Here is an 11,399-nt window from a genome sequence, read left to right on the forward strand (position 1 = left end):
GTATTATGACCAAATGGATATTTTGATTTCCTACTTATATAACTTTATCTTTCTCCGGATATTCAATGTTTATCCAATGAAAAAAATATATTCAAAGTTTTTGTCTGAAAAAATTTGTGTAGCATAATCGACTTTGGATTAGATGGGCCCTAGTGTGGATAGAGGTGTGAATGGTACTATGATAATTGATAGCCAATTAGCCACCCCCCAAGCGTACATGACTTTCAAACCCGCGTAGCCACTTGCCTAACCACTTTACAAGTTGATCAAATAATTAAAGGTGTTCCCGATTAATTATAATTCTCCATAACATGTTAGATAATGTGTGTCTAAATTCCAAAACATTCGAGTTCACTTTGACTTAATGGGTTGGTTGAGGTTAAAAAACGTCTAGACTAAAACGAGAATTGTCATTTCACTTCATGTCAGTGATTTATGTTCTTCGTTTTTTTTAATAAGTGACACACTTTCCTTATATAGAATTGTCATAGCAAGCAGGCCCGGCCCTGCCCTGAGGGGTGTTTGGAGGGGCAAAGGCCAAGGGCCCAAGGTTAAAAGGGGCCCAATCCTCTAGCTTTTTAAATAGAACTAGGAAAAAAAAATTAAAAATTGGCTTGCTCAGCGTGTTCACACGCTACTCGGTACTTCAATAAACTGAGAAAGAAAATCTCAATTCTCAAAATCTTTGACTCCTCGTCTTCTACTCCTCTTCTTCAGTTCTTCAAATCTTCATTCAATCACTCCTTTCTCTCTTTTTCCAAGATCCACATTAAAATCTCTTTGAATTTCCAAAAATTTCTCAAACCTCCATTAAACTCTTTGAATTTTCATATTTCCCAAAAAATTAGTTGTTAAATTTTCCTTAAATATGGCAACGAGAATTTTTTTCTACAATTTAAATAGGAAAAATTGCATTTCTATAATGCAATACTCATTATATTTAGTATCAATCAAGTGAAATTATTTAGATATTATAAGATTAAGAATTTGAGTAAGGTTTTTGGGAATTTTTTGGATTCTGATTTACCTGAGTTTCTAGTGCTTTGTTGGGGTAACTTAATCGCCGGATTGCTCTGCCTCCTGCCGTCGGTGGTCGTGGGTACGCCTGCCGGAGCCCATCGCTTCATCGCAATTCCTGCTGTCCTGCTGCTACAATTTGCGTCGTCGTGCCTGCCGATGCCGCCTACCGCTGCCGGATTCTCTTAGTTCTAGGTGTTGTTATTCCATCTCTATCCTCTATAATATGATTTGAGTATTCTCATTCTAAATTTCTGGTTTTATTTATTTTATTTGCAAATTATAATGTTTAAAAAACACTTATCTAGGAGTGAAAAAAGAAAAAAAAATTGCATGAATTAATTAATAAAATCATAACAAGGTGCTATTGACAGATTTATTGTTAGAAATGTAATTCATGAAAATTCATATCAACCAAATGAAAAATGCCGTTTTTTTATGATATTTTATTATCATATATTATATGATCATATGAGCTGTTTGAACAATTCTTTTTTGGTAAATTTATTCGCAAATTTCTATTCGCGTAAACAACGGGTTTATTTCATCGAACTACTATAAAATGTTTTTATTTCGTTCTATTATAAATTGTATTTTTTAAAAGGGCCCCAATCTACTATTTTGCCTAGGGCCCCAAAAAGATCAGGACCGGGCCTGATAGCAAGTAGCACTAAGCTTGAAATAGCAAAGAAAATTCATTTTTATTACGAATACGCCACTTTTAAAGCAAGATGAGACAACTACTTTTTTGGTTCACTCCATTAATTAGCTTACTTAATTGTGGTCCCAACTTTTTCTCTATAGGTTTCTTGGTTTTCCACTTTTCCCCCACTTTCTCTATGTTTCACTTAGAGAAATGCATGTTGCATATGCACATTTCTTATAAATTTAAACATTTCTTAACAGTTTATACAATATCATATATTTCATATTAGTTTATACAAATTTCTTATCAATTTAAGATATTTTGTTTTCCCCTAACAAGGCCTACTTAAATCAAGGGTTGGGCTTTACTATTTGCCGCACTATAATTACCTACTAACACCCTAAATACAATATTTTTATATTGTATGTGTATACTTACTTAGTTACCTTTCTTCTCCTTTTCTTCCCTCCCTTCACTTCTTCCACACCACCACACCACCACCACCACTTGCGTCCTGCTGCGGCACCGCCACCGCCACCGCCACCACCACCACTTGCGTCCTGCTGCGGCACCGCCACCGCCACCACCACCACTTGCGTCCTGCTGCCGCATACCACGCCCACCACCACCAACCTTTCTTCTCTCTTTTTCCCCTTCCTTTACTTCATCTACACCACCACCACTTGTGTCGTTGCTGCCGCACCACCATCACCACTGGCGTCGTCACCGATGTACCACTGTTAACTAAATCTTGGAACTGATTTTTTTTAAAAAAAATAGAAAGGCGCCCACCATGGACGCCCCACCACTGGTGGACGCGTCCATGGCAGGCGCCTCACCCTGTGGTGGAGCGCCTGCCATAGAAGTCTCTTTATTTTTGAATTTTTTTTAAAAAGAAGTTGGAGAGGCGTCCACCATGGACGCCCCACCACTTGCGGAGACGCCTGCCATGGACGCCTCCGTCAGTGGTGGGGCGTCCATGGTGGACGCCTCTCCAACTCTTTTTTTTTGATTTTTTTAAAAATTGAAATGGGGAGACAGAGGAGAGAAGGGTGATGGTGGTTTGCCGGCGGCTATGGTGGTGGTAGTGTGCTGACGGCTCTGGTGGTTGTAGTGTGCCGGCGCCGGTGGAAGCAGTGGTGATGTGAAAGATGATAGAGAGGGGAAGTGAAGAAGGAAGGGGGGAATGAGAAAAGAGATAAATATACCAATACTGTATTTTTATACACGTAATTAGGAAATTACAGGACGTGATTTAGCAAATAAGTAAATCAATTGGAGTAACACTCTCGGTTTATGCATATTCTTTATCATTTAAGAGACGTTGTATGTCAGATTATGCACATAGTTTATCAAATTACAGATATTTGTTGTCAGTTTATAGAATTTTCCAACATCAATTTATATACATTTTGCATTAGTTTATACATAGTTACCATCAGTTTATAGAACTTCTCTATCATTTTTCTAGATATACCTCATTTTTCTCCGAATTCCCTTTATTATTTTCTTATAATATATAGTTCTTCCATACTTCTCCTAGAGTGCATTGTGATGTGTATAGTATATCCAAGCTATGTTTTATACATTTGCTCATTTAAAAAAGATATACAGATGCTGATATTTTTTGAGCCACTAGATTTACAGATTCTAAGTTCATAGCTGAGATTCAAATGGGCCCCTAACAATAGCAATCAGTCACAGAGCCCAGGACCACTAACTCTACATGTTAAGTCCTCAGCTGATGCTTGACAAAATTAAAAATGGGCCCCCAACAATAGCAATTAGTACTCGGGCCCAGGATAAGTAAAACAAAATTACGTAAGCAAAAAGCAAAAGATCTTTTGTCAACTTCATTGGTTCATAATTGATGCCTTCATGGTACTAGACTACTAGAGTACTAGCCTACAAATGAAGCTAGACATCAAGATTCTTGGATTAATTGAATGTTTTTTAAATGAGCAATTGATTGATATCTAACTAAACTATGTTAGACCCTTTTTTTTTCTCTCTCTCCCCTCTCTCCTCTCTACTTTCAAAAACCCTAGCCTCCATTGTTGATTTTTAAAGGGGCTTCCATCGGTTTTTACTGTTGGAAAGCCCCCACCTTTGCTTTTTTATTTGTTTTTAGGTTTCCAATAACGATTTCTCCCTCGAAAGACAGGATTTTCGATCTCTTTCGTAAGAAAAGGTTTTTCGATCTCCTTCGAAAAACAAGGTTTTTCGACCTCCTTCGAAAGACAGGGTTTTTCTCCTCTTTTAGAAGTGGAATTTCTACAGGTTACAATCCGGGATACTAGATCTAATGGATTGTCGTGAAATTATTTTGTTGGTGAAGAATTGTGCGGGATCACAAAGGTTATCAATTTTTCGAATACGGTCAGATGAATCCGACGGAAATCATCCTCACGACTACAAAGGATCGTTAGATTGTCTCTCTAACAAGGCTGTATTTTCCAGCGATATAAGCGGGAGATGCTCCACATTGCAAGATTTGTTTGACGATCGTAGTTTTTATGAAGGAAATTTTTGTTTGATTCAACTTATGTATTTGTTTGATTCGATTGCTTATGTAGATGTCGTATGACTTTTTATTAATGAATTAATTTTACTATTCAAAAAAAAAAAAAACTAAACTATGTTAAAGCCCCAATATACCCTTCCTATAAGAGAGGCTAATCCATCCATCAGCTACTAGTATACATTTGTTGTAAGCGATTAGTGTTTAATTTAACGAGCTGTTAAATTAGTAAAACTACAAAGGGGGTGTTTGGCAAATGGCTTTTTGCTTGCCTTTTGGTTTTTAGCTTTTCAGTTTGGTCAAACAGCCAAAAATCATGTTTGGTTTGTGGCTTTTTTGTTGGCTTTTAAGCCGGCCTTTCAGCAAAAAGCTACTTGGAGTAGCTTTTCCTCCTTGGATGTTGGCTTTTAGATAATAAGATTACAAATATACCCTTATGATATAAGTTGGATGAAAAAAACAATGCCCATAATGGTCATTTTATAGTGTGACAGCCAAAAACAATTTTACCAAACATGTTCGTAAAATAAAATAGTCAAACAGCCAATACAAACAGCCAGTCAAACCAGCCACATAAAACAGCCAGTCAAAGCCACATAAAACAGCCAACCGCCAATTACCAAACAAGGCCAAAAACAAATAAAAAGATCTTCTGACAAGATTTTTTTACTAGTGTAAACATTTAGCCAAAAGAACACCTTTCTTGTTCTAGCATGGAAGGTGGTGTTATTATTCTGAACCGAGGAAGTACATTAGAATTTCTGATAACTTGGAGGGAGGAGGGAGAGGTATTCCGCCGTTGCGACCCAGAAATATAAGTACATTTCAAAGAACCCAAGTTAAGCAGAAGCGCCTCCGGTAACAGGCAGGTCGATTGTATTACTTCAGTGTCTCAGCAAGAAAACAGGATGTATATATATAATATATATGTACCTCAATAAAAGTTCCAATCTTCTCTCCTAGCATCTGCATATTCGAAAAACCCTTCTGGTAATCTGGACCTCCTCTTCTCAAATGTGCATTCTTGTGGCATCAAGCTTTGATTCCTATTTAAACAAAGATCAGCAGAAAATAGATTTTTTTTTTCTGAAACTGTGTTGATTAAAAAAAAATCAAGCAGAAGCAGAGGATAAACAAGTTCACCTCCTTCAGTGTTCGAATTAATCAATTGAAAGTAGCATCAAGGTCATTAGGTCAGTAAAAGAAACAGTACCTTCTTTTACAAAGGCTCTCTTGCGCGCATCAGAGTATCAAACACTAGACTGCAGAGTCTATAAAAATTGTCTGGTGGGCGTAAATTACGCATCAGGCCTCGACGACCCAGCCCAACCCTACAGGATTCACAATCTGCATGAGAGATTTCTATTGCAGAAAATCTTTCCAATATGAAGATTAAATTTCATTCTTGTGTGGTGACGAGGAAATTCAGATGAACAGCTTACCTAAAGATTTAAAACAGCTATAAGACTAAAATTACATCAATCACCTCTCTGGCATATTGTACGACCTCCTGTTCTTAAGAGCACTATATTCAGCATAGTTCCCAGATATTAGTGGTTTTAGTAGCTATTCACAACTAATTCAACAGAGGTTCCATCTCTCCATTAGCTTTTAAGGTAGCTGTTAGGGGTTCTAGAAGTGGTTTAATTTATTTTGTGGATTATGTTGTTTTAGTGGCGGGCTATGTCTTAGATGTCTGAGAATAGGAACATTTTGGATATAGTAAAGCTACAGTCCTTTCAAAAGAAAAAAAAAAGCTACACAGGATTTACTTCACTTAGCCATGTCTCCCAAATCAGAAAGCAATCATACTGAACTACCATCACTATATTGAAGAACTCTTTAATTCTCTGAGCTCTATTAGGGCCTTGTGGTATCAAAGACTACAACAATACATATCAAATTCCTGAACAATACAGGAAAATTACTTAAGATATCACTTTGCAGTACCCAGAAACCGAGCAAAGAGCAACTATTGTAACACAAACCTACTGCGAGTGCGATAGTTATGCAGTTGATATAGCAACAAACAACATTAAACCAACCTCAGAGAACTACGATATAAAATCCCAGAGGCACTAGGTAAGCTTTTGATATTATGATTCAGAGGATGGAGCGCTTCTTCAGTCGGCAACAACCAACTTTGCTTCTAACTAATCCACCACCGCACCACTGCAAAAATGCCCAACAGTTACAAATTAAATCCAAGAAATGCAACATTAAGGACACAAAGAAAACATGCAAAAGAGAGGTAACCCCTTACCTTTGACAGAAGGAGGTTGAAAACACTCAGTGAAATAGACCAGACAAATTCCTTTAGGTGCTAGATTGCTCATCTCATCTTCTACCAATCATCATCAGTGCATTTCAATATACATGAGAAAGTGGGGGATCTAAGGTGAGAGCAACTGAGGGCTATGGGGGATCACAGAAGCGAGAAAGGTATAGCTAGCAGCTAACAGGTGAAAAGAAAAATAATACTTCCTCTTTTTTTGTCTTTCTCAGTCTTTGTTGCCACCTTTCTATATCTCTCGATTTCGTATGGAGCCATTCATTCCACTGGTTTATTTCATCGTTATGATATTCAGCTGTATAAAGGACTTGAATACAACTAAAACACCAATTACAATAAGATTCTTAGGTTTATCTAGATTTAGGTATAGCTGGATTTGGACATGTCATCATTATACATAAACTCCAAGGCTTAAATTGTGATAATCTCATTATCAAATCCAGAGTCCAGACTGCATCCTCCAAATGCCGGATGGACTGATCTTGTCATTTTTGCTACTAGTAGCACCAAAGTCCAAACGTTTCAAAGGTTAATAGCAATCTCTCTTCAGTGGAAGTACAAAGCATATTAGTCATGCTACTTGTTCGTGCTATAAATGGAGACAGACAGCTGATGCAAAAAGGGATTGTGCCTTGCTTCCTGATAACCTATATCCCAAAAAGCTCCATTAACTAGCAAAGTTTCTGTTGTTACGCAACCCATCTATCAAACTGTTATATGAGGCAATATCTGAAATGTAGTCTTTGTCCAGCATCTCTTCTACCAGGTGCTCACCTTCTTTCGTTTTACCTTCCCTTGTGTAACCAGCAATTAATATGTTATAGGTCACAACATCGGCATTTAAACCCTTGCTGGAAGCCAACAACCTCAACCTATCAGCTTCAGCAGTTCTTCTCAAATGACAAGCATCTTGAAGAAGACAATTAAAAGTCACACTATCCAACTGTATACCCTTTTTTAGCATCTTCTCCACCAACTTCAGTGCGTCTTCTATATTTCCAGCATTCCTCAGACCTTCCACCAAAGTAATACAAGCAATGATGCCAGGACTATTCCCTGTCTTCCACATCTCCTCCACAACCTCTAATGCTCGGCCTGCATCTGATTCACTGCAAAGGCTCACAACAAGGTTTGAACACTCAAACCCATCAGGTAAAACTCCTTTCTTTGAGAAATCAATCAACAGCTCATATGCCCTCAATGTTCTCCCAGCCTTGCAAAGCCCATTGACCAAAATCAAACAAGTTACACTTGAAATTTGACACCCCAGCTTGATCATTTCATATGCCATGGAAACCCCTTCCTCAAAATTTCTCTCCTTAAAGAACCCTTTTATCAAAGTATTGAAACTAACTACATTAGGCTCGCAATTTTTAGCCCGCATTTCCTTGAATAAATTCAACGCCAAACCAAACTTTGAACTCTTACAGTAGCTACTAATCAATATATTGAAAGTAAACACATCAGGCTTAACTCTATCCAGAATAAGCTGATCATACAAGCGCAAAGCCTTATCATGTTGGCCATTCTTAACAAACCCATGAATCAAAATATTATAAACAGCAACACTAGGCTTCCCGTCAATCAATTTCCGCATAGTACTAAATATAATTGAGGCATCATCTAATCTTCCAGCTCTGCAATAAGAATTGATGGCGAATCTAAATATTGGTTCAATTCTTGGGCAACAAAAGATCCCATCAGAGCATGGGCATGGCTTAGAGGGCATAATATCAAGAACAACAACTCTGAGGGCATCAAAGCGATCAGAAATAGCAAGGGTTCTGACAATCCATTCATAAGTATGGTGATCATGGCGATACGAATCAATGGTACTGGCCCATTGAAAAATATGGAAGTCAAGGTGGGTGAATTTTGGGTGGTAATGCAGCTTGTTCTTGAGGAAGTGGAGGAGAATTTGTGGGGTGATTGGAGATTTGAGGTGGGTTTTGAGAAAGGCTAAGAGCTGGGATTGCGTGGTTGACGAGGTAAGAGAAAGCGTGGGTAACGGGGTGGGGAAGCTAGTACCAAGCACAGGAACCTGCAGCAGGCTTGCAGCAGGTGTTGTTTTTTGCCGAAGGTGCTTCGATTGAGGTGCTAATGCTATGAGCTTCCTTACAGAAGTTCCCATTGTTAACTAGGTAATCCTTCCTCTATTTCATTTTCTCAACTTTTTTTCCTCTTTCGATCTTCAGCAAGTTTTCTCCTTTTTTTCACATCTTAAAGCAAAACATCATCACTAAAAACCAATGCATAAAGACAAACAAGCACACATCCAACTCGTAGGTAACATAGTAAACCTACATCACCAAAAAAACATCTTATCAAATAACATTGCAAATTAGGTTGTGTATCAAAAGATTAATTGCAAAACATATACACTTTCCAAGTTTAAAAATTGTCAAGCAACTAGATATTATTTCTTCAGTAACCATCACAATGAGATGATATGGTATTCAGGATTCTCTAAAACAAGCTAAAGTTGTGACTCGTAAGTGAAGAAGAGGGCCAAATCAAAATAAAATAATAGAGAATAAGGTCATTAATCTATGTCGAATTGGAACTTTTTGCTTTGGTTTGAGCTGTTTAAAGAAAGAAATGGCTGCTGAAGAAAACATCCAAGAAATAGCTCATACAAAAATTCCAATCAAATTGCAATATCCAATATACAATAGAATCAAGTTCAAGTAAATTAGTTTGTTCTATGTCGTAAAAATGACAACAAACAATTTTTGCTAAAGTTTCATGAAAATGAAAATGAAATTGATGTGAAGATAAAAAAAAAAAGCATCCTGCAACATACAGAAAGAGAAGAAATCACTCACATTCCAGCTGCCTCCATAAAGCGAGCAAATAATGAGCTCCGGCAGAGCAGCGAGGAAAGCGCCACCGCGCCTAGCAGCAAAGTGCGCACCGCGAATAGGGAAAGAGAAATTGCGAGAAAAGTGACTGAGAGAGAGAGAGAACGCGCCAGAGAGGAGACTTTTTCTTTGTGACTACCAAAAAGTCCCAGAACGTTTTGGTGCATATTAAGTGCTACTATATACAAATACAACAAAAGCACCTAAAATTTTATACAACTTAACCATAGTTACTTTTACGTTTTTAATCAGGGTAATATTATATCTACTCGGTATGTAGTTAACCTATTAGAAATCGAGTACTAAAATACTATTAGAATTGATGAGTTGGAATCCACTATTTATTTAGTTCTATTAATAGTGGGTTGTTGACTGTTAGAGATATATTAGGATACTAAAGATATGATAAGATTATGAGAGGAGAAAAACAATATGATTTTATTAAGGTGTGTTTAATAATGAACAATGACTACAATAATATATACTAGAATTTTTTTCAAAACAGAAACTCGATTTTCTTCGGCATAAGAGTCAAATTTTGAACATTAGACATACTAAGTATAATTGTTTTTAGTTGTAAAATTTGATTGGTTTAGTTTCTGTCACTTAAGTCTCTCACCATTCTTTTTGTTTTTTGTTTTTTTTTTTACTTTTTAAAGTTAAATTCTATGAACAAAATAGAAATTTTATTGAATTTTTTTATGATTTCTAATATTATAATTTTTTAGTTGATTTTTGAATTAAGTGCAGTTCATAGGTTGTAGTTTGTAAGTGAATTTTTAAGTTTTTATAAAGTTTTCTCATTTTAGTGATTTGCATAACATAAATTATGCAATTTTATGATTTTAGTTGACTTGAGAGTGATTGTTATAATTATATTTTTGGTATTTTTATTTGAAGCCCTCTTTGATTTGTAAGTAAATTTGAAATTTAGAATGGAAAGAGGGGTAAAATAGGCATTTCAAAAGAGGACGTCATTGCTCCCCTTCCCTTATATAATAGAGATAGAGTACATAGGAACTCCTACCCGGAAACAATATCTAGAAGATATATTATTCTTAATACTTATCTAACACTTATTGGAATTATATCATAAGATAATATTTCCCTAATATAATTAATATCCTAACTACTAATATATTCTAAAGATATTTATCATATCTTTAGTATCCTAATATATCTCTAACATTGACCCACTGGATAGATAAAGTTTTTTCCAAGTTGAAGGTGACTTGTTGTTCCAAATTACTCCCCCCGTCCCATAATATAGTGTCTACTTCATTTTTGGTGGGTCAAACTTTAAAAATTTTGATCGAATATTCTCATTTGTATATATAAAAAAACATATTTGTGTGGGATCTTGTTAGATTCAATGTGTAGTTTCATAACATCAAATTTTTATATTTTTTATTAATACGAAATTGAAGACATTAAAGGTCAAAGTTACGTCTTGGAGACCGTGTAAAAAAGAAACAAGCATTATATTATGGAATGGAGGGAGTACATGATTTTCATTTGTGCATATACGAGGGCTTGGGTTGGTTTTAAAAAAAATAGAAAAAAAACATTTGACTTATCCTATCTTCTTCTTATCTTTTCTAGTTGAGATGAAGATACTTCGACTTAGCAATTTAATTGCTTAACAAACACTAAATTATCAATTTAAATTGTATGTTGGACCATAGAGTTTCATAAAAAAAGATTTTGCTTTATATTAGTTACGATAAGTTAAATTTCATAATATAATTCCATAACTATTACTCACCAAAAAACTAAATTTGAGAATATAATTTCACTCATCACAACCCACTTTTTCCTTTACCATGTTAGTACTCTCTCGCCTCTGCATCCATTTTTTTTATTTTATTATAATTGGACTTCAACAATAAAATGTTCATTTTCGTAATTGGATTCTAGCAATGTCCCACTTCAACAGTACAATGTTCTTATTCGTAAATGAATGATTATAATGTTCCATTTCAACAGTAAAATGTTCGTTTTCGTAAGTGAATTTTTGTATTGTTCCACTTTCAACAGTAAAATGTTCATTTTCGTATTCGT

At 35.9% G+C, this 11,399-nt stretch overlaps 1 protein-coding gene across 3 annotated transcripts; it reads right to left on the reverse strand.

Moving 5' to 3' along the window:
- Nucleotides 1-4,783: 4,783 nt before the first annotated feature.
- Nucleotides 4,784-9,495, reverse strand: LOC104897359 (pentatricopeptide repeat-containing protein At2g36240). Of its 3 annotated transcripts, none has more exons than XM_048646421.2 (5): nt 9,303-9,495; nt 6,448-8,683; nt 6,230-6,356; nt 5,328-5,515; nt 4,784-5,230 (listed from the first exon to the last, which is right to left on the reverse strand). In XM_048646421.2, the coding sequence occupies exon 2, from the start codon at nt 8,606-8,608 to the stop codon at nt 7,145-7,147; it is 1,464 nt and encodes a 487-aa protein (XP_048502378.1). In that variant the 5' UTR covers nt 8,609-8,683; nt 9,303-9,495; the 3' UTR covers nt 4,784-5,230; nt 5,328-5,515; nt 6,230-6,356; nt 6,448-7,144. The 3 variants fall into 3 exon arrangements, with proteins under 3 accessions (XP_048502378.1, XP_057251366.1, XP_057251365.1); XM_057395383.1 differs by having other exon boundaries at nt 5,398-5,515; nt 6,448-8,777; XM_057395382.1 differs by having other exon boundaries at nt 6,448-8,777.
- Nucleotides 9,496-11,399: the final 1,904 nt, after the last annotated feature.

The sequence above is a fragment of the Beta vulgaris genome, chromosome 6 (genome assembly GCF_026745355.1).
Source record: "Beta vulgaris subsp. vulgaris cultivar EL10 chromosome 6, EL10.2, whole genome shotgun sequence".
In the NCBI taxonomy this organism is placed as follows: domain Eukaryota; kingdom Viridiplantae; phylum Streptophyta; class Magnoliopsida; order Caryophyllales; family Amaranthaceae; genus Beta; species Beta vulgaris.

What these genes read in the sequence shown, in the direction of transcription:
- LOC104897359 (XM_048646421.2), bottom strand. Translation starts at nt 8,608, where the DNA reads ATGGGAACTTCTGTAAGGAAGCTCATAGCATTAGCACCTCAATCGAAG.